Below are 27,689 nucleotides of genomic sequence, written 5' to 3'. Positions count from 1 at the left end.
GTCTGTGCCAGTCCAGGCAGCAGCCTCTGCTTTGTAGTTTAAACATAATCCGGTAAATTAGGGACTTCTCAAGGAATTCCACTGTTTTGGAAGCAATAAGCCCCCATGTAGCAGTAAATGTTTGTAGTCTGTCTTCCTTGTTACCCTCTTCAGGACAATTGCTTTGGGGCTGTTAATTACCAGTGCTTATGCATGAGAATATTAAGAAAATTCTAAGTATTTAAATAATCTTCAGAATATTACTTGCAAGCTTTTAGGAAGAAAATTTTACTTTGTTCTCAAACAGTCTTTCTTCATTTTCCCCAACTTGGTGAGCATGTTTTTCTGTTGCTTGCTCCCAGTTACCTAAACATAATGTTCTGGTCCCAGCCAAGAAGTGGAGAGAATGCCAGATTACCTCCCATGAAGCAGTTTCTTAATGCTGTACTCCTTTCTGGAGGCAGTTATAATAGTTCTGAATTCTTGGTATGAGTTTTACCATGGAGGCCTCATGTCCTGTACTAATTCTAGGTGTAAGAAGGAGCCACTATGAGACGTGTTTTTACTTTAAGGACAGCCATCGTGACTGGCAGTTTGTATAAAGAAATGACCTTCATGTGCAAAGCAAAATTCAATTAGTACTTCTTTTCAAGTCTACACATGACAGCAGAGCACAGTTCATCCAGTTTCCACTTGAGAGTTGATATATTCCATTCAGAAAATGCATTTTTGTACTTTGATATCTCAGCGGTCAAAGAATAAATCACAGTCACAAGATTATCAGTGCTGTGCAGTGAAAGCCAACATACTAAAAAAGCATGAGGACACATTCAAGGTCACACTAGTCCCTCTAAGCGTTTGAGTGACACGAGACAATGTAGACAAAAAGTTGAACTTTCGTAGACAAAAACTTGAACGTTCCTACCGATGCACAAGTAACTCTGTGTGAGGTGCCAGGCGTTACCTGGGAGCACACGCACCGAGGCCTCCGACTCACAGATACCCGAGTCACATACGAGTGTGCGCCATGGCACGCCGAAGCGAGAATGACCTGGCAGCCGGTGCCGGGGGCAGCCTGCTCAGCGCGCACCGGCGAGCGGGGTGGCGGCCGCCGCAGTTGTAGCGGGGGCAGTTTGCGGTGCCCGTGCCCCGGCGCGCCGCCGGCGGAGCCCGCAGGTGCGGGGCGCGGCGCCGGGAGCGCGCACGCTGCCCGGGCGGGGGGGTCGCCGCGTCCCCGGCGAGGGCGGCGGCCGCCCCTCTGCAGCGCGCTGCGGGCAGGACGCCTGCGCCGTGCGGGGGGGCGGGCGCCGCATCCCAGCGCTCGGAGCTGCGGGCGCCGGCATGAGCGGAGGCTTCGCCGCGCCCAGCCGGACCTGAGCCCGGAGACAAAGGGGAGAAGCTGCCGCCATGGGCGAGCAGCTCCGCGCCCAGCCCGCCGCCCCGGCGGGGCCGCCGCCGCCCGCCGCCGCGTCCTGCTCGCTGCTCGGCGGGTTGCTGCAGAACGGCTTCCACCCCTCGGGCCCGCCGCTCAGCAACGGCGGCTGCGGGGAGCCGCCGCACCCGCTGCTGCTACGCCCGGAGCTGCCGCCGCTCAGCCACGGCTCCCCGGCCAAGAAATGCAGGCTGCGCCGGAGGGTGGACTCGGGCCGGCGGCACAGGCCACGTAAGTGATGACCGCGGCGGCTCCGGGGAGCGGCGCCGGCCCGGCCCCCGCCGCGCGGCGCTGCCGCAGCCCGGCCCGGTGTCGGGCGGCCGCGGGTCCCGCGCCACTCCCTCCCTCTCTCCCTGCGGAGCGCCGCCCGGCCGCGCTGACGGCCGCCCGGCTCCGCGCCGCGGGCGTTCCGCCCCCCAGCGCCGGCTGCCGGCGGGCGGAGCGAGGGCCCCGTGCCGGCCAATGCGGCGGCGCCGCCCGGGCACGGCCCCGCTCCCGCGTGGGCCGGGCCCGCCCTGCGCCAATGGGGCGGCGGCGGGCGGGGAGCGGCGGCCCGGCACAAACGCGGACGGGCGGCGGGCGGCCGCTCCTTGCCGAGCAGCGCGTCGGGCGGTGCCCAGGCTCCTGCCCGAATCGCCGCCTCCCCGCCGCACGCATGAAGCTCATAGTGCCCAAGAAACACTGTGAGTAACGCCGGGCCGCCCGGGACCACCGGGGCGCTGCGGAGCGTGGGAAGGCTCCGCGGGCTTAGTGTGCGCTCCTTTCCCAGGCGTTGCTAGAATGAAGGAAAAAGTGAATCTGGGAGCCCGGACTGGCGGGGAAAGATATTTCTAAACAGCTTAAATTTGTAATGTGCTTCTCCTTTAGAAAGTGTTCATAAACTGGTTATCTATTTCGGGTTTGGTTTTAAGGCTGAGACTCAAACGTCCTATTTGTTAATTCTATATTTCCTTAGTTCTCTATGGTTTCTTGATTAGTAGTCTTGCTTACTTGGGGATATTGAATAATTCCATGGTAAACCCTGCAAGTAAAACAACCTAGGGGGAAAAGTTTCTTTTCACTCTCACTTTGCTAGCCCTTCATATAAACCCACAAGTGTTTGGTTCTTTATTGCAAGTTCAGCATGTTCCAAAAGGATAATAGGGATAGTCAGTATCATAGCTGCCTGCTGCTAAAATTTAAAGATGTTTCTACTCAGTTCAAAGTAGTGTCCATTCAGTTACTCTGGGTTTTGGGTTTTTTCCTTTGTTTTGAAGTGAATATTTAAAAAAAAAACCAAAAAAAAACCCAACCTTTTCTGGTTAAACAGAACAAAATATTCAGAAACAGCCTTAAAGAGCTGCACCTTCTACAGGACTGCATATTAGCCAGTGCCTTTTCCGACTTTCACAATGCTTTTGGTGAGCTACGCATGCCACTTTCCCTGAGGATGTTCTCTGATTGATTAATCATGTAGTGCTTACAGTACCTGTTGATAGTTAATTTAGTCCTGCATCAAATTTAACCTATCAATGACCAAATTGTTCTCTGTCACAAAGTGTTTTTGTAGTCTTTGTCCTGCTTCACGTTTTCTTCATGAACAAAACCTGCAGAACTTGGACTGGCTTGCATTTTGATTTGGTGTAACTAAGAAGAGTCAGCACTTGCATATCAAAATCTCCATAATAGTAAAAACTATTTTGAAGCAAAGAATAAGTCTTTTAGGGATTCATGTAATCACTTGATTAAGAAAGAATGAAGGCTTTGGAATTTCCATCCCATCTTGAGGGGAGAAAGAGCCCATCAAAGTAAAAAGCATAGGTGACTGACTATATTGCCCAAGATGAATGAAAGCTGAATCTTCAGGTGTGGAGTTTTAGTGAAATGAGGCTTTAATGAAAACAGCAGCTGAGGGAAGTGCTTTGTAGAAATATTTTGTGGGCAGTTTATTTGCTGATTAAAATACGTGAATGCTTGCTGATCTGCTTTTTAATATATATGGTTTATTTTGTACAAAAAAAAGTTTGAAATTTAGTATTAGTCATACAGGAAATAATGCAAACACTTTGTTGCCATTTAAAAAATTTGTTACATTATTACTGAAATTGTTTGGGTACTGCATGCCTTTCTACTGCATCCTCCCCTAGTGAATACTACACAGTACCATTTTTACTGGTTTGTTTGGTGCTTTTAATCCTGACCTTTGCAGATGTTTGTTCTTTTCTTAAGGACAGATTGCAAAATGAAGTGCAGTTGCATGTGAGACCAGTATTGATTGCAAGGTTTGCTGTGTGTGGTGGAGAAGTTAATGAGATAATTGGCATTTCCCAATATTTCAACAAGTGAAACCTATCTTTCTGCAGCAATTATTCCTTTAAACCCTTATTTTCTTGTTTGTTTTTAGCTTCTGACAAAGTGAGGTAGAATTCTATGTTCACAAGTCTTTTTCCCCTCTCAGAAGGGAAGGTTCCCCATGAAATCAGTGTGTTTGGCTGATAAGCCTGGTACAGCCTCTGCTGGGAATTCTGTCTTGGCTTTCTTTTTTTCTTCATTTAACTATATGGGTTGTCAGGGATATTAGGCTGGTGTCAGTTTTCTTTTTCAAATTGGTTTTTGGTAATATAACTACATTTGTGTGGATTGTCGCACCTTTTTAAGAAAAAGCTCTCTGCTTTTGGGTTTGAACTCTTTGTGGGGTTGGTTGTAACTTTTGGGTTCTGTTTGTTCTTCTGGTGAGGAGGAAGACATTCAGTATGTCCCTGCTACTGAAGATGAACTGGAAGGCTTCACCTGATATGTGTGCATGATTTAGCTCCAGCTTTTTAAGGTTTGAGGAAACGTTAATTACTAAGCAGATATAATACATTTTTTGAGTTGCATATTCTAGTTTCATTAGAAGAAAAAAATGCTTCCATTTAATTTTTTATAACTGTGTAAAATAGGAAGAGGTAGTTGAAAAATATGTGTAAACTATTTTATCTTTATTTTTTAAATAAAAAATCAGCTTTCAGAAGCTGTAAGAATACTATGCCATGTTATGTGTGTGTTGTTTTGATTTTTTTTTCCCCTGTTACTGTTTTTGGATCACCTGTTCTGGACCCAGTTAACACAGGAATTTCCTAGATCGTCAGTGTCAAGCAATGCAAATGACATGTAAATGAAATAATAGGATTTCAACGTATGTGTGTTCAGAAAGAAAAGCAGATGAAACGAAGGTATTTCATCTGAGATACTTATGACTAAGTATCAAAGTACTGATACTACCATTCAAATTACTGATAAGAAAATTTAAATACTGTCTTTGAGGAAATACAGGTATTGTAAGGAAGATGTACAAGTTGAAACAGTTTTGGCAAAAGAAGAAACTGCTGCAAACTGGTCAGGAATAAATCCAGGGCTCAGGTAGGGAGAAGAAAGTTCTAACTATCAGCATTCGAGCACAATCTCTTTCTGAATGTTGGGGAGTAAAAAGATTCAGCTAACCTTATGTGGTGGATGTTTAAATGTATGAAAATGATTCCTCTTGGTTATCTTCTTTGATGGGGGTAGATGTTACTTGATGACCCAGGAGTTCCCTCTCATTCTTGCTTCTCCTGAGCTCTTGTCTGTGAAGAGAATGTTGCGATTTGATATTTACTTTACACATGCCCCCGTTATATTGAGTGTTAAGCAGAAGATTTTTAAAAATACAAGGTGTTGAAATCTGAATATAATAATGCCTTGTAGGAATAGCCTGATACTGCAGAGTTAATGCAGAAACTAGGTAAAATGTATCATGGAATTTCTCGTGAGTGAACCTTTGCCCCAGATACACAGCTGTTGGTGTGCATCAGATTACCTACTTATGCAATGCTGTAGATACCTTCTGTTTGCATTGTCACATGCTTCTGCAGCTAAATTTTGGAGTAGTACAGATTTTTATCTCACAATAACAAGCCACTAATTGGTTGGCGTAGTTTATTAACATAAAGAGAAATAAGTTTTAAAAATAGATAAATTGAGTCTTTGATTTATGTTAGACTTTTAAGAACATGTGATGTGTCTTGATGCTTTCTGTATTGATTCTAGGGGACCTAAAACTAGATTTTACAGTGTTATTTTTGACTTATTTCTGTGTAGCAATGCAGTAGAATAGTTCTGGTTTTGCCAGTTATAGATTCAACTGATCCAATAGATATGTTGCATACTACTGAAAAGAGAGAAATCAGCTCATTAGCTTTATCAGACAATTTTAATTTAAAAGCATTTTTTACATTGTGAGAACATTTCTGCAACGTATCTGGTGTCTTTACTGATAATAGTAAATCACACAGTTTTGACTAACTATGATCAGCCTGAGATGTGGGTGGGATGGATTTTCCTTTCCCCTCCTTGTTTTCCTGTCTTTTCACAATTCAGGGACACTTTTTCAGGGCATCAATGAAATGCAGGACTTCCAGTTTAAAGCAAGCAAACCAACAGAAAACCTCAAACACTGCTTCCTTCCACCACCACCCCCCCCCAAAAAAAAAAAAACCAAACCCCAAAAACCAACAACCAAAACCCCCCCCACAAACAAAAAAAAAAACCCTACCAAACAAAAAAAGAACAGCATCCACAATTTTCTCCCCATTTTCCCTCAAGTCTGTGGAAAACCTATCTACACAAACACTTTTCTTTCCTACCCCCTGGTTGTAGTACTGGGCAAGCACTGTGAATTTTGGTGGCCTCTGAATCATCTTACTCTCTGTATTCACAGAGGCAGCAAACCCCAGGAGCACCTTCAGTCTGTGTGCATACTTCCATTAGCACCACATTCAGTGGCACCAGGAAGATGAGATTAATTATATGTAGATATGAAAAAGCTAATGGTGGGTCAGTGGTGCATTTTGGTTTGGAACATACTGATAGTAACAAGAGAAACAACGGATGTGTTTTAAAATAATCACTGGAATACGAGTGTTTCTATTCTCACGTCAGTTGTGCAGAAGTTATATGAATTTCAGTGTGACTTGTTAGAAACTTTGAGATTTTTTTTTTTCCTAATTGGTCAACCAGTCAAGATGGTTGTTGAATTATTGAAAGTAATTCCAACAGAGCTGGTGTTAGAAGTTGAGGAGAAAACAAAGCTGGTTTTCTGCATAATTTAAATATCTGGTTTTGTTGTGTGATCTTGGGCTCTTTATTTGTGCTGAAGAAAATGGCTGGTTTGCTAAAAGCAAAGTTCCTTTCTTTCTGCAGCAGTCCATTTGGCTCACAACAAAATGAAAGGAACTTAGATTCACAGAGAGAATAAACTAAAAAAAAAGTGTCCTGGTATTTCTGCTCACTTTATAAATGCGAGCATTATGTGTAGCTATTCCAAGAATTATGCAGAGTTGAAGCAGCTTCATGGTTGTTTTCTACAGTACTTATTCTTTGTGAATTATTTGGTTATAACTCTTTAAAATGTTAAGATGTAAAATGAAATGTCTTGGCAGTCATTTATGGATAACTCTCAGCTGTTAGTGCTTACTTTAACACTTTTGTTGCTGGGCTTGTGTTTGATAGGATGGAACACTTAATGCCTCTTTTAAAGATGAAATCTACACTATGGCTTTCAAACAAATGTTGGTGCAGGTAGAGTGTAATAGGTTTTATGCCCTTAATGAAATATAGTAGAGAATGGCTTATACTTAGCTACAGTCTGGTTCTGTATTGCATAGTCCAACCATGCTGCTTTTAAAATTAAGCTTCCTGCTTGCATAGTTAAGATACATCTGAGGAGGAGGCTTGCTGTTCCAGTGGGACAGGTAATTAAAGTTTTCAGTACTTTAATAAAGATTTGTGTAAATCACTAATGGGATTGGCAGCCTGAGCTCCACTACATTGCAATGTTGTGCAGTGTGGGTGAGACAGCTTTCACATAAGTATTTACCTTGTACTTTCCCAAGTGTTTGAATTGCAGAAAAATGTGTAACATTTTTCTTCTTTAAAATAAATCCTGTTTTAAATATACTTGTTTTGAATTCTTCACATTTCAGGGAACTTTCATGTATCTGCATAGCATGGTGTGTCTTCCCAAGCCTAAAATTAGACTTAATTTAACTGTCTTTGTGTAGCTTGCATAGCATGGGAAAAAAAATTAGACCTTACAACAGATAACAGCTACTTCATTAGAGTTTATGCATTATGCCTGCCTTGTCCTTGGGGAACTGGGAGGAGAAACTGATGATTCAATTACTTGGCATCCCGCAATGAAGTGAAATAACTGTTTTAAATGTCTGACATTTAAGGATTGGTTTGGGCAGGGAGAGCATATTAAAAATTGGAGAATTTAGACTTTCAAATTATTCAACCAGCTGATGCTGAGACACTTAGGGTAAGAAAAAAAGACTAAGCCTCTTTCAGCCTGAAGATGAGTAACTTAATTGTGATCTGTGATCACATGAGGAAGGACAGTGTGATAAGTACCTCCTATGCATATTAAAGTGTTTGCCCCAAGTTGTTTATTTTTAGGTTACTGGCAGAAAAAACAGCTATGCATATAGTATTTATGGCTTCAAGTTTGTATCAACACTAAGTTGAGATGCCCTAGTTGGTAGAATCATTTTTCTTTCATCAGCAAGTCCGCCTGATTCTCCCTAAAAAGCAGGAAGGTGACTGTGTGACTGCTATTTTAGAAGTGTGCCTTAGAAGTTAATCATATACTCAGTACTTTTAATTTTTAAAATAAACATTTCTAGCTCCATCTGCAGTGCCTGTGTATAGATTTTTATATTTTCAATTTTTATTGTTTCATAAAGTTACCTGGCTTGCTATTTAAAATATATGTATATCTATAAGTGGAACAGGTAGACCAGCTTGATTCAGTTACTGTCTTCTGCTGGGTGTTCTCCATAGTCATTTTCTCCTGCTATTAGCAAAACAAAGATTTTGGAGGACGGAGGCCAGCTGTGGCAAGCTGAAATAGTGGCATTTCTTACATAATTATGTGATAGACTAACACATATACCAGCAAAGGGAGTCTACACTCAAAGGATGGGTCTGTCAGTGGTAAACACTGAACATAAGCCAGCTCACTTTTGGCTGCTGTGTACAAGTGTTGCAGTCCAACAGAGCTGCTGGTTCTGGTGGATTGGAGTCTGGAGGCCTCCAGCATAATGGAGCTCTGTATTGCTGCTCTTCAGGCACAGCCTTGGGATGGTGGAAATTCTGACTGAGCTGGGAAAGGCAATTGTAGATGATACGCAGTGGGAATATAACTTGAAAAATCTCGTTCTCCTGTTTGTTGTGTCTTCTTCCTCCTCATCCCCTTAATTCTTAGCAGAATTGGAGCCAATGGGGTGAAATACAATTTCATTTCATTTCTCACCCATTGATGCTGATTGAGTGAAATGCAGTAAATTGCTCTGTCAAGAGGTGGTGACTGAAGAATAAAATTATTTCCTGGGAAAAAATGTTTTCATTTTATTAAAGCCTGATTCTTCAGACAAGAATATTTTGAGATTTTCCTTATGTTTTTTGTCACTGAGGCTCTATGAAGGCTTAGCCTAGAGATGTGTTTAAAGCATAGGAGCTGGACGTAAGTGACCCACAGTTCTCAGGAATAGATACTGCTACTGTGGCTGCACTGAATTGTCATTCAGCAAATGATTTAAGTGATTTGTCTACCCTGTATATTTATAGTAACATTTTCTTTTTTCCTTCCTAAACCCCTTTTTCTTAGCATTTCCATGGTTTGGAATGGATATTGGTGGAACATTGGTTAAACTGGTCTACTTTGAACCTAAGGACATTACTGCAGAGGAGGAGCAGGAGGAGGTGGAAAACCTGAAAAGCATTAGGAAATACTTGACCTCCAATACAGCCTATGGTAAAACTGGCATTCGCGATGTCCACCTGGAACTGAAAAATTTGACTATGTGTGGACGCAAAGGAAACCTGCACTTCATCCGCTTTCCCAGCTGTGCCATGCACAGGTTCATACAGATGGGCAGTGAAAAGAACTTCTCCAGTTTGCACACTACGCTCTGTGCCACGGGAGGTGGAGCTTACAAGTTTGAGGAAGACTTTAGAACGGTACGTGAACATGGATTCAGTGGGAGGAACTGGAAAAAATCATGAGAGCTCGTCTATTAAAACTTGCTGGGAAAACAGCTTTTTTTTTTTTAGTCCATCCTAACTGATTAGGAGCAACAGAATCAATTCACATTTATTAATTGGCAACATTGCTGAGAATGTGAAGTGGGGAGGAAAGGGTATTCTACTTGCTGGGTATTTTATTGAAGTATTGCTGTGCAGGATGTTTTTAGTAAATGTGGAGTTTTTTTAGACAATGGCTGCAATGATCAGATGTTTCATAATCAACTGAGGGTATGTTATGACAACCTAGAAGCCTGACACTATAGGTACTCTGGTTATCTGTTGGAAACCAGATATGAAATCATGCAGACTGGAGATTTGATTCAGGTTCCCTTCCCTTCCCTTTCTATTAACCTTCAAACAGACTGACGTGAAGAGTCTGGAAGACTCTTGGAGCACGGGGTTGCGACAGTGTGTGGGAGCACAGTAGTACCAGTAAGCATGCCATTTAAAGAAGGGCAATCAATGAGATGAGTAGGTCTCAGATCCCAAGGCTGTAAAAATAGCCTTTACAGGGAACTCCAGAAGCTGGTGTAAATGTGAAATTTTGCACTAGAGTACTCTTCAAAAATTGGCTGTGTTGCAGAAGCATGGAAGAGCTTTTCTTTTCAACATGTACAAATCGTGTTGAAAAGCAAAAGCATCCAGGAGGCAGTTGTCTATTGTGTGTCCATCTGCATTGGGACATATCTTCATTTATTTTCTGTGGAAAAGAATCTAATCTGATTGTCACAGAACAGTGTCACTAAGACTAATATGAATGATTTACTTGACTGATGGGTCTGGCACTTCTGTCCCTAACTTTTGACCTGATCATGAGGGTATGGCAGGTTACAGTTGCTTTTCTGTCTCTGCTACAGTCTAGGGAGCTCTCATACTGAATCACCAGCTGCTGTTGACTGCAGTCCTTGGCTCTGCGTGCTTCATTTTTAACTCCCAAGCATCCATTCTTGCTGTACAAGAGGATTTTTTCTATGTCAATATCCTTCCATCATCAATATCCTCACATACCGGATGGCCAGGATTCTTAGGGGGATAAAGAATGCTGTAAGAGCTCAACATGAATTCCAACTGTTAGGTTGTGCAGTCACTTTCAGAGAGTATTAGACTGCTTTCATGTCCAACAAAGGGCTATCAAGTTTCTGAATTGGTGTAGTAGTCCACTACTAGTGCAAGATTTCGTGTTGTTTAGGCTGACTGCAAGTCCCTTATAAGTTTCTGATTATTAAGTCCTCAAAAACTTGCTTGCCTTTCATTGTGGAAGGATATTGGCACCACAGTAGGATGTGAGTTTTAATTATACTCAGTGTGGCCTCAGTTGAGGTATTTTTGAGTATATTTTCTTATGTCCTGGGAATGATTCAGGCCATATTCTTTATTGACAGCGGGAGGTCACTTCAGGACTTTCTGAAGAGGTTGACTATCCCCTTGGAATGGTTGTCTCTCCAAATTCATGTAATAAAAACTACCATAGCTTAGTAAGGAAGTTCATGTCCCTTGCTCCCACAGCTGTAGAACTGAACTGGAAGTTACCTGTTGGCTCTCACAGCTGAACATTTCTCTCTGTAGCTTTGGCCTTACAGGCTGTAAATATGCAATCCATGGCGAGAGATCAGTCTTGTCTTGGCTGCAGTATAGTCAATATAGCAAGGGGAGCCTTGGCTGGAGGAGTTGGGGCTGTTTTGCCAGCTATTGAACACAAATACGAGGTCACATAGCAAATGACTGGTTGACTTAGGCATGAAGTTCCACACCTCTGCAGTGTTGTTAACATCCTGTGTGCTACAACACTTACAGGTAGTTTAAGACAAACCATATAAAGGCTGTCTGGGGAGTTTTCTAGCATAAAGCTATCAGTGAAGTACGCTCCCACTAAAGTGAGTGCTTTGGACACCTCTTACAGCTATCCAGTTCTTTATAGCAAGTGTTTCTTGGCTCAAACTGTAATACCCTCAGAGAATTACAGAAGCAGAATATTATCCAACACATGGGAGTTTGCTTGCTTAATCTCTCTCAAAGGGCAGCGTGTTCTGGGTACTGCACTTAAATTGTCACCCTTCATTAGCCATGGTAACAGCAGCTGGCTATCAGTGTGTTCTGCTGTGTATAAATTGACACTGGACAACAACTTCAGGACTGCTCTGTTAAAGCTCTGAAATATCTGTTTCAAGTATGTGGTCACTAATTCACCTCTAGAAGTAGAGAATTTGTGCCAAGTCTAGATCTGGCTACTGCAGGATTCAGTTTTGTAAAATGCTTTATATGGAGGAGACTTTAAATCTTCCTGTTTTTTACTTAGAAGCGGTGTGGAAAAGCTAAGGTATGTTTGTGAATATTATTATTTCCATTAAAAAATCTGTCCAAATGTTAGTAAATTCACTTGATCTAGCTAACATGCTTTTATTCTGGCCCTTTATTTTCCTTTGTACATGATTTAAGTCTTTTCACAGTATTTCTCAATGTGACTGTAAGATTGCATAGATTTAGGACAAAAGATCCAATACATTGCGAAACAACATTCAAATCTCAAGGAAGGAAGCCTTATAAGATTATAGAAGCTTTTTCACTTTAAAATAGAGCGGCAAATATCCTGTTGTTACTTATTTCTGTTCTTTTGTCTGGTTCTGAATCCCTAAATGAGTTAGATGGGTTTGATCTAGACATGTCTGTTGCTTTTGTGTATTAAAAAATAACATACAATGGTGAGACATATTCTATTTACCTTAAGATTGTTTGTTTTTCTATAAAAAGGCAACTAAATCTACAAAGCTACCTAGATTTAGCTATTTCACCTCCCTTATATGATCTGCAGTGTTGGAGAGGTGGATACCTGAAGAAGTGTCCATGGTCTGCTTGCTGATTGCTGGCAGTATGTTGGATCTTTTGTCAGTCAGTAGCTTGGCAAATCATGTGACTCATTCTGAAGATCTGAGTGCTTACCCTAGAAGTAAGAAAATTGACTATATTCATTAAACTAGACCACAGAAATAATTTTACCAACCATATGGTTATATTTAATGTTCATTGAAGAGAACATCAGTAAGTAATTCACCAAAAGGACTGTTTCCAGCCTAGGGGTTTTTTTCTTGCATTTTTGTTCTTTTTTTACTTCCTCTCTGAATGGTCTTTATAGCTGGCAGTGTTTATTTTCAGGTTACAATGGTGTTAAGGCATGGATGAATCTGCGGCCTAATTCTGATAATCCTTCCTCCTTTCCCCAGCTAGGTACTGTCACTTCACATATTCTGTAAATGCTCAAGTAACCACTTCTGTAAAAGCAAGGAGTACTTAGACTTGCTTGTGAGATGAATCTCTCTGTGCTCTGTGACTCCTCCATGGTAGCACAGACATGTGACTTGCACAGAAGTTTGCTGTTAATAACGAGGAATAAATTTTTAGGCTGCCACTCAGTTTTGTAAAGCAACTCAATGTAAAGGATGGGCAGGATGACGGGAGGAAGGACTATTCAGACTTTTGATTAAAACCTGCTCTATTATAAAATGGCTGTTGATTGCAGTGTCTCAAAGGTGGGATCTCTGTATTTCTTTCCTGAACAGACACCTGCAGAACCTGACTTGTCTTAATAGAAATTTTACTGCTGTCTTCAGTGGGAGCAGCATCTGTGCTGAAAACGCCCAGTCACTTAATCAAGAACGTTTGGGACAGGGGAAGAAGGAAATCTCTTACCAACACAGACTCAAACTCAGGCCTTGACCTTCCTGTAAAGGAAAATTATTTAAAAGTGAGCTTGGCTGTTGGATAGTGATTTTCTTGTGCCAGTTATTAGCTAATTCTAAGGCTTGATTTTGTGGTATGAGCTGAATGCCTGAGGATGACTTGTAGACTGTGTTCATCTTAGAACAAATAAACTCACTGTCCTGTGTTGTAGGATGAGTAAGTTGTGTAACTCTGTCGCAGTTAGTGTGAGACTCAAAAATCCTCTTGCTGAGGAGGCTGGAGGCAGCTGTTCAGGGGCTGGGCTGCAGTTAAAAGAGGCATCCAGAACTGGTAAAGTAACCTCTTGAGAGGGTATGGGGAGAAACAATGTGCATTTCTTCCCTGCCAAGAGAGAAGAGAGATCCTTAGGGCTTGCTGTGCAAGGGGGCAGAGCTCTGCACAGGATTCCTGATGAGTGCTTTTTTTGCCCAAAGCTGATATAGAGTGAATCTTCTGTCTTGGTGAATGTTGGACTTGCAGTTTATTTGTATTAGACTTTGTCTTGTTTGAATGTGAGTATTTATTTTCAGCTCCATAGTGGTATGGTTGGGGCTTGAAATTAAGATAATCAAAATATAAAGAAAACAAAGTCTTTATGAAAGTGGAGGAGATAGAAGGAAAAGCTAGATTGTAAGCTATTCTAAGAAATACAAACTGGAGCAATGCCCAGCAGACGTAAAAGCCAGAGTGATATAGTAAATGAGGCTGTTGTAATTGATAATTAAAAACTTGCAAGATGTTATGTTTCTAACAGTTTTTTTTTACAGAAAAAGAAATCATATTTCTCATTGAAAGTCTAAGCAAAATATGAACTTGCAGCTGCACATAGGCTCAGACTTTTCTGTATTCACCAGAATACAGTAAAAGTGGTTGAAATGTTTACTGAGCTGGAGTTTCAGTGAAGATATGTCTGCACACCAATGGTGATACATTATACTTCAACCCCAGAGCATATATGTCATGGCTGCCCTCAGCTCACTTCTAGAGGACTGAGCTGCTTCCTGTTTGCCTTCTGAAGTGGATGGATTTGCTCACCCCTAATAAGAAACAAATGGGACCCAAGTCTTTGACTTACTTGCTTCCGTACTTGAAAGCACAGACAAGCTGGTATCATGTTTTTTCTTTCTATATTGCTTGGTACTTGAATACAGATAATTAAAAAAAAAATGTTATGCACACTATTTAAAAAACAAACAAGGTAAACAACAAAGAAATCCAAATCTAAATTTCAGCAGGTAACGCATTTTTCTAGCACTTCTTGCTAGGGTATCAGAGATGGTCTTTCATTCTTCTTGGAATAGCATCTGTACACAGTAGCAATAGACTTTTTGTATCCTTGTAATCACCTGTCTTTCAGGAGTTTGATGCTAAGGTCATAAGGGGAAATGTTGGCTATTTTTTCTTGGTGTGTTGCACCTGCTTGCAAGCATGTTGAAGTCCTAAGTCACTCCTTTTATGGTCCTGGAGAGTTTCTTGAGGTCTAAAGTATTTTGTTCCCTTTCCCAGTATTTAAAAAACAGTCTTAAAAAAAGAGGAATAGCTACAGTCTGCCTATAATGCAGAAAAATTATTCTTTTAAAAATGTACATGTAGTTTCTCTGTAATCATCATAAATGTTCCCTCTAGGGTCCTGTAGACTACTTTGTTCTGCAGTTGATGTTCTCATAGCACAACCTTCTGACATAACCTCTAGAGAGGCATTGTGCTCAATATAGGTACAGGAGTGCAGAGTAGGTAAGTTGACCTTTTTACTGTCTGCCTGCACATTAGGAATTGTAAAGAGCTGGAAAATACCTGAAAATGCATTTTGTAGATGTTGTAGGAAAAACATCCAATTAAAATGTGCTTCTAGCCACAGCTTCCATTTTTGCTATACATATTTGCATATAAACTTTGGTACCTCTAAGGAGAAGAGGTTTGAACAGCTGAAAGTTAGCGTGAGTGGAGTGTGGTAGGTCAGGTTATGGCAGCAGGAAGAAATATTTGCCTACTTGCAAATTAGTTACAATGGTTACAGGTGCCTCTATTCTGCAGTGCAGTTTTGGTGCTTTGAGACATTGTGAGCAAATACACAGTTGTGTAGGCAGGGAAAGGACTCAATTGTGACCATGGCTCGATCGTGGCTTCTTGTTCAAGACCGGCTTACTACATTTCTTGAAACTTCACCCTAATTTCTGTTTAGAAGTAAGAACAGTGGTGGCTCAATAAGATATTTGGAACCTGGTGGCTGCAGAGCTTTTGGTTCTCTGAAGAAAGGTGGTTTGCATAGAATGCTGATGCCTGCAATGATTATTCCAAAAATCAAAACCAGACTGTTGCAATGACACAGGAAAATAGTTTTTCAGTCTGCTATGAATATCATACATAAAAGAAAGCAGTAACAGGACTTCTCTGCTTACGGTATATCAACTGTTAAATATAGCACAGAGCTATAAAAAGCAGAACAGATTTTAGTGTGTCTTTTATACAGTGTGTCTTTTATACGTGGAGGGCTGGACCTAATAAAACCCCTATGTGTAGTGCTTGAGAAAGAACCTGATTAGTTTCTTTTGTTCTGTTCTTACAGAGTTGGTGAGGTGACTGGAAAGTTTGTAGAATCAATGGGTTTTGTCTGTGGTTTTGTACTGGTGTCAGAAATGTTCTACTCTGAATTGCATTACTTGTTTGTGTCTTGCAAGGTCTCTGGCTAGTGCTTGCCTGCTTGTAAAAATATAGCATGGATCAGACACAAGCAGCTTGTGGCTGGTATTTGCATTACATTAGAGTAGAGGTTTGGACAGTAGAGGCCATAAACCTGCTAATGGCTCGTCTGTACAACAGCTCCTGGTTCACAGCACTTCTGTGCATGTCTTAGATCGTGTTTGGTCATGCTGCATCCAACTTCTACAGCAAGGTGAGGAAACTGACACTGCACAGCACACAACCTAGGGAAAGGTCATGGGTAGGACAGAATATTTCCTCAAATGTCAAAGGTATGTGCAGTGGTTTTTGAACTAAATAAATCCTGTAAGGAGTGAGGACTTGGGGGACTCCATGCAATGTTCATTGTGATAAAGAGTGCATGAAGGGTTTATTACGTTGATATCTTGCATCATACCTTGTCTTGAAGCTTTTCCTCTAGGTCTAATAGTTAGAAGTTGATTAAATCCAAGGTATTTGCAAAGTACCCTTAAGAATTTTCTAATATTTCTTGAAAAACTTTTTCTCACAAACTATGCTGATTCTTTGTATTTGCTAGCTAAATGGTTCAAGTCTTTTATGCTGCATTTCTCTAATTTTAATTTGTGTAGCAATGTGGTAATCAAAAAAAAAAAAGGGTATTGCAGAAGTTACAGGAGGAAAGACAGAAACAAGAAGAAATGATTTCGACCTCTCTTGCTTGTCCTATGAGTAACTGGATCTATATTGAGGTCTTTGAGACTGCTGGTTTGGGGTCTTTTTGGTCCTATTTCTTTTCCCAGGTTAGGATTTGAGGAGTGACAAGTAAAACAAAAGGACAGACCCAAAGAATGGGATGGCTTTCACTTAGGGCATGCTAGAGCTGTGTACAAGTAGAGCAATGTCTTAACCGGGGAGATTTAAATAGCTTGAAAGAATGTAGCCTATTGACCACGCCTATTCCACAAAAATATCTTCCCTCTTTATAGTGACTTAATATAGCTTCCAGAATTAAAAATAGGACACAGTTACCCATGTATATCTTTTCTGTTAGCCATTATTAAAACATCCTGCAGTATGCAAATGCTGAAGATCCAGCTGTGAACTGTATAACTCAAATACACTCTTGCATTTTTTTTTTGCTAGAAAGTAGTTAGGCATGACCTGCTTTGCATGCGTGAAGATGGAAATAACCTCAGGATTTTTAGAGTTTTGGGGTTTTTTTCCCTCTTCTCAGCCGAACAATGGAAAGGAGAGTTTCTACAGTTGGTCAGTGTATCCTATTTTGAGAAAGGGTTGTTATTTCTAATTCTAGTAAATAGGATGCTATGGCAAGTAGGTATTGTCTGTTGAAGTACAGTCATGGTGACCTTGGAGATCTCAGAGGGAATGTCTTTTGTCAGCTTTTGTTACTGGTCATCTGTCTTCTCTTGAAGTTATATTTTGCTGAGACGATGGGCCTGACAATCTTTTTGTTTGGATTTTTTTATATGGTTTTTCACCCAACAGGGGTTATGCTTCTCATTTTCATGTAGCATTTTAAACTGCTCATTGTAACCGGAATAACTAGTGATATGTATGAAAAAAATCCACTGTATGTTTAATGCATATTTACATAACATGAACATCTTAATTCTTCTATTGAAAATTTCATTAAATTGCTGGGAAATGTAGTTGGATGATGAGCTAAAGTACTTTGCATCCTGAAGAATGCTGCTGTGTAGGCATATGTCTGATACTGCCCAAAAGCTGGAGGACACAGCTCTTGTTGGGCTGGGAATGAGGGGGAAGCTGTTTATTACATCAGAATATGAGGGAGGAGAAATACTTCCTGCTTGCAGAGCCCAGCATGTCTCAAAGGCAAAGGAGCTGGATGGCATTACTGTGTAGCAGCACGTCACTGTTTTGGGAGGTACCTGTCATCAGGCAGATAGTGAATTTTTATTTCAGACCTCACGCCTAGATCTTTGTACTGCTTAAATAGCATAATGTGCTACTATTAAAGTGATCAAAGTGCTTCAGTGGAACCTTTTGTTCTTCTGAGTGTTGTATTATGCCAGGAAATGTGTGTTTCTTAATTTCTTGTTATTCTTTTACAGATGGCTGATCTACAGCTCTATAAACTGGATGAATTGGACTGTTTGATCCAGGGCCTCCTTTATGTTGATTCTGTTGGTTTCAATGGCCAACCAGAGTGCTATTATTTTGAAAATCCTACAGATCCTGAACAGTGCCAGAAAAAGCCTTACTGCCTTGATAATCCATATCCTATGCTGCTGGTTAACATAGGCTCAGGGGTCAGCATCCTAGCTGTGTATTCTAAGGACAATTACAAAAGAGTTACAGGATCCAGGTAAATTGACTTCTGATTTTTTTAAATTGTTTTCTCCTTCACAACTGAACTTGTAGAATTTGAGAGTGTGATCAGTAGCTACAGCTCCAAATTGTGCATGTATTCCCATTTCTTTTAAAAGCCTACCAGTAGCAAGGCTGAAAATATCCTAGGATACCTTCAGAGGGAGAATCTATGTCAGGGAAATCATTGATCTGTTAAATTTTAGACCTGCCTTAGTCTCTTCTTATTAGTCTTATTTTGATAGTCTTTTACCTATTTCCCATCTCTTGCTGTGAATTACCAAAATAAAACTGTCCCAGCAAATGAGGCGTCTCTCCCCTGCCTTCTGTTTCTTGGTGTATGATACATTTTAAAGTTTTTCCTGTATGCTGCACATGACGTGCTTAGGTATCTTCTATTGCCTTACCGAGGGCGTATGTTTGCCACAATGGTAACCATGAGCCATTTCTCTGTCTGAAGTACAGATGGATACAAGTTCAGTGGGAGACATTGGATTTCTTACAGTTCTGGATCTTTTTCAAGCACAGAGATTTTGGTATCTTTGGTAGACGTGCTTCTAATCCTTTCCACTATGGAAGGAAAAACATGACTGCAGTGTATTGTTGACTTGTTACAGGTGATGAAATCAATACTGTCTTGTGGCTGGTATGCAGAGCTTTCTACTGTTCAAATACTGAGTATACTACAGTTCTGTGAGAGGCGTTCTGAAAAACTCAATAATCCAAGAACATGGACTAAATAGTGTTCCTATGTGACCTCCTGTGCCTTCTTCAACAAGTGCAAGTGTGGTCTCTCACTGATCCCCTTGTTTTCAGTGGCTCCAGTCACTGTGACTGCAGTCACTGCAAATAAGCAAACTTTGTCAGTGGCCAAGAAAGAATGAGCAAGGATGTAGAGATTAGTAAGTTGAAGTTCATGTCTGTAAGACTGAAAAGTTCAAAGTAGAGCTTTAATGAGTTAGCAACATGTTATGCACAGTTAAATTCTCCCTGCTAAATTTAAGTAGTTGGTAAATATTGTACTTGAGCCTTTACAAAATATTCAAGTGAGTGCTCCTTGCTCAGAGTTCTTGCAGGGAAAGAACATTCAGGGCTGATGCTGGGCTTGCTTTGTAAAGAAGCCAACCAGACTGCTTCCTGCCATTGGCTGGGGGGACAAGATCTGTCTTGGCTGCCAGCCCATATAGATTTACCTTTGTTCACTGTTCATTCTTTCCTCATACATTTGAATGCTCTGCTGCTTAATTATTCTTGTGCAGAAAACTTGTTAGAGTGCTACAAATAGCAAAGTGGTATCTGAGGTGTTGGATTGGACCTTATTCTTAGGTAACGCTTTAGTATAATTTTTCCTATTCAGGGATTAAAGACAAGTCTAGTTCGGTTAAAACCACACTTGTGTTAAATAGGAGCTCAGTGCAGAGTGCCTCTGTTTGCTCCTCGGAGGGAGGAGCTGTGAGATACAGCTGCACCTGTGTGCATGTTGTAAATGGCACTCTGAAGGGCTGTGGTAAAAGCTGGTTGAAGCTGCTGGGCTGAAGGCACTGTGCTTTTGCAGCCTTGGAGGAGGAACGTTCCTGGGCCTGTGCTGTTTGCTCACTGGCTGCGAGACGTTTGAAGAAGCTCTGGAAATGGCAGCAAAAGGAGACAGCACCAACGTGGATAAACTGGTGAAGGATATTTATGGAGGTGACTACGAGCGCTTTGGCCTTCAGGGCTCTGCTGTAGCGTCCAGGTGCGTGTTAATTGAGCTGTTTGTAAGCAGTGCCTTGGGAAACCTCCTGTGCATGCTAAACTGAGTGCATAATCCTGGACTATGCACTGTGTCCATGGGGAAATGTCACTCCATGTGTCATGGGGTTCGTCCTTAGATCTCTCACCTACTTCGTGCTTCTTTTTTTTCAACAGGTGTAAGTAATGCCTGATACCATTTGCTTCCATTTAAATTACAGTTATTTTGGAAGTGTCCTTACTCATTGTTCTGCCTTTCTAATGGGATCCCTTTTCACATTTCAAATCTGACACAAATGAATGGTTATCAAATCCAAGCAAAGCTTGCTAAATGAGGAAATTTTAAGGGCTTTTATCAGTCCTGAATATCTCATGTTAAAAGACATGATCTTTCTCGTGCAGCTTTGGTCATATGATGAGTAAAGAAAAGAGAGATTCCATCAGTAAAGAGGACTTGGCCAGAGCCACTTTGGTCACCATCACCAACAACATAGGTTCTATTGCTCGCATGTGTGCATTGAATGAGGTAAGTTATTTGCCATGAACTTAAAACCTTTAGAAACAACATAATGCAGTATGCAAAAATGCAAATTGCTGACATGGTAGGTGGGTCACTGGCCTTGGTAAATATGCATATATTTAATGTCATGTCATAAGTCTTGTGGCTTGTTATGTGTGTGCTTTGATGCAAAGTGTAAGGCTGTTCAAGCTTCAAAGCTAGGGAAGAGGGGAGAAAAATTGTCTGTAAAGATCTTCTTGAGGCATTGAATTTCAGCCTGGAGTGTTTGCTTGTTCTCAAGCTGTAACACATAGATATTAACATGTTTTTAATACTAATTATTACTCTGTTACTTTGTGGTTATTTACAGGTTTTACTATAGCATGATAGAATTTATTTTTAAATACTATTTTGCTTGGATTGTTTCCATAGTAGGATGGGTTCAAATTGTGTATTGTGTTAAATGTTTGGATAGATGCAAGTTCCATTGCATTGTGTCAGGAAGAAGAAAAATATAGTTCATTTTCCTGCCTGAGACTCCTGTCAGATGCTTATTACATTCTTTGCATTAGGCATGAGAAATAGGGATGGATTGTTCCATCCATACACTACAGCTTCCAGCAGTTAAAAAGAACCAAAAACAAACCCCACCACAGACCCAAGCATTCAGGCCCTTGCTTTTATCTGCAGATTTCATCCTATACCATTATTTGGTAACTAATACCTTTTATCTGCTCTGAGCAGATAATGAATTTATATAATTTTTTAATACATAGATGTTTTAGCTGCACAGCATTCTGTTGGTAGAAAAAAAATGCTGCTGCTTTTATATTTTTAATCAACAACACACACACAGAATCATAAAAATTGAACAAAACAAACGCAAGGAACTCACTAACTGCCATCTGAGCATTTTATTGGGTCCTATCTAGCTTATGGCTTTATCAGAAATAGTAAACAATTAATCACTAGTGCTTTTTGTGGGTGTGGATTTTGATTTGATTTTTAATCAACCTTTGCTATTTCTCCCTCTTGGTCTTTAAAAGACAAAAGGTCCTAATACTTAGTCTCCTTACAAAAAAATGACAAGATGCCTTTTTATGCACTGCTTCCTTTTGTCTTTTTAATCTTTTTATGGTTGTGATTTTAGGATTGAGTTATCAGCTCTTTATATGATATTCAGTGTCATTACTCAGTGAATTTATGTGATGACATATGGATAGATTTTTGTGTTCAGAGCTCCTTTGCTAACAGTTCAAAATATTTCATTTTTGTGAGTATGGAATTTCTAAGAAATCATCAACAGTCCCTCCATGGTCTCATCTTAAAAGTGGCTAATTTGGAGCTTATCATTGTGTCTGCATAATCAAGTGTCTTTGTCTTTCCCCCTTTCAGTTGTGTCATTTCACTTCTTTAATTTGAACTTCATCTGCCATCTTTTCCTCAGTCATGGGATCTAAGTCTCTTCAGCACTGCTATGCTGTTCATTTTTTATTTTCTTTTTGATTTTGTATGCCAGTATTTTGTTTTTTGCTCATACTTCTCCCTAGAGGACCTGATCAGCCGAAGTTGTAGTGTTGCCCCTATCAAATGCCACTGATAACCTTCCTTCATTGTGAAAAGTGGCTACAGACTGACTTTTTTTTTTTTGGCAAGTTGACTCTTTCAGTCAGGATGATTCTCTTTCAGTGTTCTCTTTGCTTTCAGCTTCTTTACAGTGTTGCCTTGTGGCATGGAGTTCAAGCAGCATTGTACAGGGCTATCAAAGCATGGAGAGTTGCAGCAGGGAACCACAGAGGAGGAGACAGGCTGCTAACTAAACTAATACTTCTGAGTCGCTGTGAAAAAGTTCTTAACATCTTTGTTGTGGGAGCAGGCCTCTTAAAAACTGATGTGATCCATAGAATTTGATGGAGAAATGTGAATTGATGTGTTAAATATTCTTCATTTCACAGTGTCAAAGCAGAATTTCTCCAACACCTGAAGTAAATGATTTTGTAATTTTAGAGAATGAAAACTTCACTTAGTTGCTTTACATACTATTAATAAGAAAAACATGCAGTCTTCAAGTAAGCTAATCTTCAGCTAGCTTGCTCTTGGAGAAAAAAAAAAATGAAAGCTATCACTCTGCTAAATAATCTAGACACCTAAATTGCCTTTGGGAGACATGCCCTGACTTACAGTAAGCCTGATTAATCAAATCCTCAAATAAAAGCCACATAAACAGTTGAATATTATATTTTTTGTGGAGCTTGTATGTATTAGATTAGGGTTATGTTAAAGCTCACTTTTAGGTTGACAGAATCAATTTATGCCCTGGAGCATGACTTTTGATAAGTTTTTTCCCAGTGATTGCAGCTTTAATATTGTGTTGAAAATGACTTGCATATGTGCGGAAAAAATGAGGCTGGGGAATAAATGAAATATTCTGTCTGCAAAACTTCAAAGCAAATTTGCTGCACGAAGTTGGCAGTGGGGTAGAAAAATTCCATAGTCTGAAACCATTTGGCCACAGACCCTTTGAAATGGCCTGTCCTAGGCACAGCAGAACTGCATAAAGGAAACTGATCTCCTGGTTTATAGTTTATACTTTTCTTAGAACATGTAAGTTTGCATCTGAACAAGCTGCCTTGCAAAAATATGTGCAGGTTTTTTATTGTGTTATTGATACAGATTTCCCTATTCAATTATATTGGTAAATACTGTGAATATGCTATATTAAAGCTATACTATAGCTTTCTGCTGCAGGGTAGTCGAACAATTTAACAAGACCCCACAGAGTGAAAGAGTGCATGTCTTTTCCAGGATGCTGTAATTTAAGTAGCTTAAATAAGTATTGTCACCACCATCTCTTCAGCAGTTTAAGATTTCTGCTTTGAAAGTTTCAGCAGTGGACAATTTAAAAGTAAATTGACACAACTCCCTTAAGGGTAGCATTTCAGCTTCTGAAAAATGCTAAACTTGTTTAGGTTCAGATCAGAAATTTAGGAAAGTTTCCATTAATACAGTTTTTCACCTTGTCAGCTCAAGGAATATTTGAAACAAAATTGAAATTTGCATGCTGGTCTACACTGTTTTTCTAATAGATATGACTAGTACTTTTAGATTAAAAATCTGCAGTAATTTTTATACTGTGTGTTAGGTATTGCTTCTGGTAACAGTACCTTTGTTTTTATATTCAGAAAAAATCATATGCATGTGAAATTGAAATGTGGATTCTAATCAGTTTTATCTGTGGCATTACAGGAAATTAATTAGTTGCATATTTGTCCCTCCTTTGTCCGAAGCTCCTTCAGACACAAAACTGCCTTATCCAAGGATGCAGGGTGCTCTTGGCCGTGTTCCATAGCAGCATTTTGAAATTTAAGAAGTTCTTATTTTCATTCATAAATTCCTGAGTATGAATGCATGCTGATGTGACTGCAGAGCCTGAGGAGATAGATGGCTGAAGGGAAATGGTTCAGTGAAGTTTGTGTTGCTGTGTTTGCTGGAGGGCAGTCAGGGCTGCCCCTCGCTCAGGCAGCGCAGGTGGCTGGGATGGGCTCTCTCCAGCACTCCCTTGGGAATGTCCCCTGGGCTGTGACACAGAAATGGCCCTGGGCACAGCTGTGGCTGTAGCACAGGAATTGCTGCAGAGCCAAGTGTTGGGCTTTATGGAGCTGCATCAAAGCAGAGGGGTAGCCCTTGCTAATTCTAGCCCCTGTGCAGCCTTTCTGGCAAACTTCTGCAGAAGACTCTCGAAGATACATTCCTAGGGCTCTTCAGGGCTCCTGTAAAAGCTTTTACCTCCAGGATGTGGCCTCCCACTGAATCTGCTAGACCAGTTCTAGTGTCTGGTGAGCATCATCTGGTACAGCAATGCAAAATGCAAGTGCAATTTTGTGCATAACAGGCAGAACTGGCCTTGGTAAGATAGTTGGGGGCATTGTTTAAACACCACACAGAACTGCTTACTGCAGTGATGTACATACAAGTAAGGATGGTCTGTGGCTTTCTCATTGGCAGCCTAGTGCTGATGGTTCAAAAAATCTTAATTTCCTGTGGCAACTGAGTTCAAATGAGCTTTGAAACAAAGGAATGCCATACATATCAAATATTATTATGTTGGCCTCATTTAACTTGCTTTTTGAAAATGGAGTCACAGTCCTGATAATAGATAATGAAAGATGCTCCTTCTCATCTCTAATGTAATTCTTGTGAGATACCCTTCAGAGGTTCTCCATCTGGATTTAATAATCACAGTGATCTCTGGAAACTTGCTTCATTTAACATGCAAGGGCGGAAGGATGTCTTCAGTGCAGCCATATACAATTAAAAACACCAAATACCACCACCAAAACACTCGTAATCTGAATCATGTTGGGAAAGTTGTGACATTTATTCAATATTTTAAATAAATATTGTTCATCTATGATAATAGCCTCTCACTTTCTTTGAAATAAAACTCTGCACCTCCCTGCTCTTGCAATGTCTCTTACTTAGCAATCACTAACTGCAATATTTTTTGACTTTTCAGTTTGAAGTATTTAAATGTAACCTAAAATTCCCATTTAACTTTATAGTAGAGGCAGAGGTACATGCTAAATGAGGCAAATAATGTAGCTGAATATAATTTCTCTTGTATGTTTTTCAAATTCAATTTTACAGAATATCGATAAGGTGGTGTTTGTTGGCAACTTTCTCAGAATTAATATGATTTCTATGAAGGTCCTAGCATATGCTATGGATTATTGGTCCAAGGGACAGCTAAAAGCTCTGTTTTTGGAACACGAGGTAAGAAAATATGTGTTAAACTTGTATTTGTAAGTACAAAATTCTTGTAGTTCTTTTTGGTGAACTTGAAAGGGGAGAAATGCCATTGCTTTGAATTGAACGCACAAGCTAAGTTCTGCATTAATGTTATTTAGTTTACAAATTCATTTGAAAGTACTACTTGTTAACTCCTTGGTTTTATCACTAATCTCATTATATGTGTTGTTAAACATTGCCCATTTATCATATTTGCTTTCTGACCATGACAGCAACAATGTTCATTTCTGTGGACTGATATAAGAGAACCTCAAGTATAATTATTTTTTAAGCATAATTTTGAGGTGACTACCAGCTGGACAGGTCCATAGTGGAAACTGCCCTGCCTCAGTACAGCATCATTATTGTGGTTTAGTAATTTTTTTTTTTATAATTTTGGAGAACTATAAAGACTTTTTCCAGTATCAGGCCCTTTCTTCTATCTAAGGATGATTTTACTAAATTATATTTTAGAGAGAGCAAATATTTGGCAGGGCTGACATTCTTTTAGTTGCCTTAACAGAACTGAAAACTTTGTGTTCATGTTATGTCTTATTTTGGAATTTGATTGGTTTTGGTTTTATTTTGCCTTTGTTCAAAGGGTTATTTTGGAGCTGTTGGGGCTCTTCTAGAAATGCTTAAAATGACAGATGATCAGTGATGAAGCTGTCTGAAGATATTCCTACTGCAGATGCTGCTGGGTAAGAGTGAAAGCCACTACAAGGATGGAAATGAAGCCATTATGGTAGTTCTACCTGCTGGATTTGTAAATAATTTAAAATCCTTTTAACTGATCTTTAATTTCTGAGTTTTGACCTTATATTTCAGAATTCATACTGGGAATGACAAGATTTTTTTTCTGTACACTGTATTTTATAGGGGAAAAATGTGCAAAGTGGCCAAACATACAGATTTTATGGATTTATTTTAAAAAATGGATACTGTTTAATGTAGGACCTGTGATATGAGGCATCTGCTTTTCTTCTGGGGTTTACTGATTCGTGTGGTAATTTTAACTTCATTTAGTAATCACTCTAGGAGATTTTTTTAATCTTATTTTCATGACGTTTCATGATTTGTTCTTGGTTTCAAATGAAACTACAAAGCTGATGCATTTTACTGTGAAAACTAGTAATTGATTTTTTTTGCCTTTCCTTTCCTCATTAGATGAGATACTTTAACATCTCTCTGCCCCACCCCCCCCTCAAAAAAAACCAAAACAATTTGCAAATCATTCTGTGGCTAAATGCATTTCTTCAAAGGACTGTGAGGAAGCTTTGTAACAATAGGGGGTTTAAGATTGTAATTTTTCAGTGGTCATGAATTACAACAGGGAGAGAAGGCCAACTGGTTCTGCAGGGCTGATTTTTCTCTATAATAAAAAATTTTAAAGAAGTTGTGAACTAACATTTTAATTATTGACACTAAAATGAGAATGAGTTTCTGAACAAATCCTCTGATCAACATGAAGAGTTCTGTAGTAAAGATGTTATTCACACTTGGTATTAGATGGGAAAGGGCGATTATCTTCAGTTATTTTTCTGTAGTCTGCAAATTTTAACTTGTTCTTAATTGAAAACAACTGATAACATCATTATTAAAAGCCTAATTACTAAAATTAGAAAAATACTGACTAAAGTTTTTTCTGCTTTTAAGCTAGTGCTAACTTCCTCTCCAGGACACTAAAATTTGAGTGTTTATTCCAAGACAGTATTTTCTACCTTTTTGGATTTGTGAACCTCTCTAGATTGGTTTTCCCAAGTTGAATTGAGATCCCTTTAGGTTGCTGCGGAGCATGTATAAACTTGGTCTCCTCAGACACCTTGAGGGTTCATAAATGAGAGGCTGAAAAACAATTCATAAATTATTTTGTCTTGCAAGACTGTATGTGATGTCATATAATGTAAATGACTCATCAGAGGGACAGTATAAAATTCACTATATTTTTGGAAGGGGTATATTTCACTTTTTTAAGTAATTAACTTACTTATCTCCCAAGTGTTGAAAGATGGTAATATTAACTGAAGTGTTAACTTGTGTGATGGAAATAAAGACTCACTACTGTTTTGACAGTTTTAATGTATCTGTGGAATTCATTTCTTGAAAGTAATGACATACATAGCACTTTTCTTGTGACATACATAGCACTATTTTGTGCCATACATGGCTATTTATTTCTATGGTAATGGTTTGGTTCTTGACATGTTTTTACTCTTCATAACAAAGCTTTATTCTTTGAAGCCTCTTGCCTGCTTGAAGTTGACTTTAAAGGGCTGTAAACAAAAATAGGAGATAATTTTAGCACATTGAAGTTGGTATTTTCTGTAATATTGAGTTTGAGATAAGTGCAGATGATTCTGCTCAGTGCCTCTATTTTTTTAATAAAGAAAAGAAAACTGTGATTAAGGTTATTGGCTAAGTTTTGCCTGCGAATAAAGATTCACTTGTACA

General features: G+C 39.8%; 1 protein-coding gene across 2 annotated transcripts; it reads left to right on the top strand.

Annotated features, from left to right (window-relative positions):
• The first annotated feature begins 1,266 nt into the window (after positions 1-1,266).
• Positions 1,267-27,310, top strand: PANK1 (pantothenate kinase 1). Of its 2 annotated transcripts, none has more exons than XM_031505257.3 (7): positions 1,267-1,642; positions 9,078-9,430; positions 17,968-18,221; positions 19,779-19,955; positions 20,354-20,477; positions 25,098-25,223; positions 25,840-27,310. In XM_031505257.3, the coding sequence occupies exons 1-7, from the start codon at positions 1,387-1,389 to the stop codon at positions 25,897-25,899; spliced, it is 1,350 nt and encodes a 449-aa protein (XP_031361117.1). In that variant the 5' UTR covers positions 1,267-1,386; the 3' UTR covers positions 25,900-27,310. The 2 variants fall into 2 exon arrangements, with proteins under 2 accessions (XP_031361117.1, XP_021395106.1); XM_021539431.3 differs by lacking the exon at positions 1,267-1,642 and adding an exon at positions 1,946-2,094.
• The last annotated feature ends 379 nt before the right edge of the window (positions 27,311-27,689 follow it).

Source organism: Lonchura striata, chromosome 6 (genome assembly GCF_050655825.1).
Source record: "Lonchura striata isolate lonStrDom1 chromosome 6, ASM5065582v1, whole genome shotgun sequence".
Classification (NCBI taxonomy): domain Eukaryota; kingdom Metazoa; phylum Chordata; class Aves; order Passeriformes; family Estrildidae; genus Lonchura; species Lonchura striata.
Note: the sequence above shows the minus strand (reverse complement) of the source record. Positions and strands in the feature narration are given on the sequence as shown.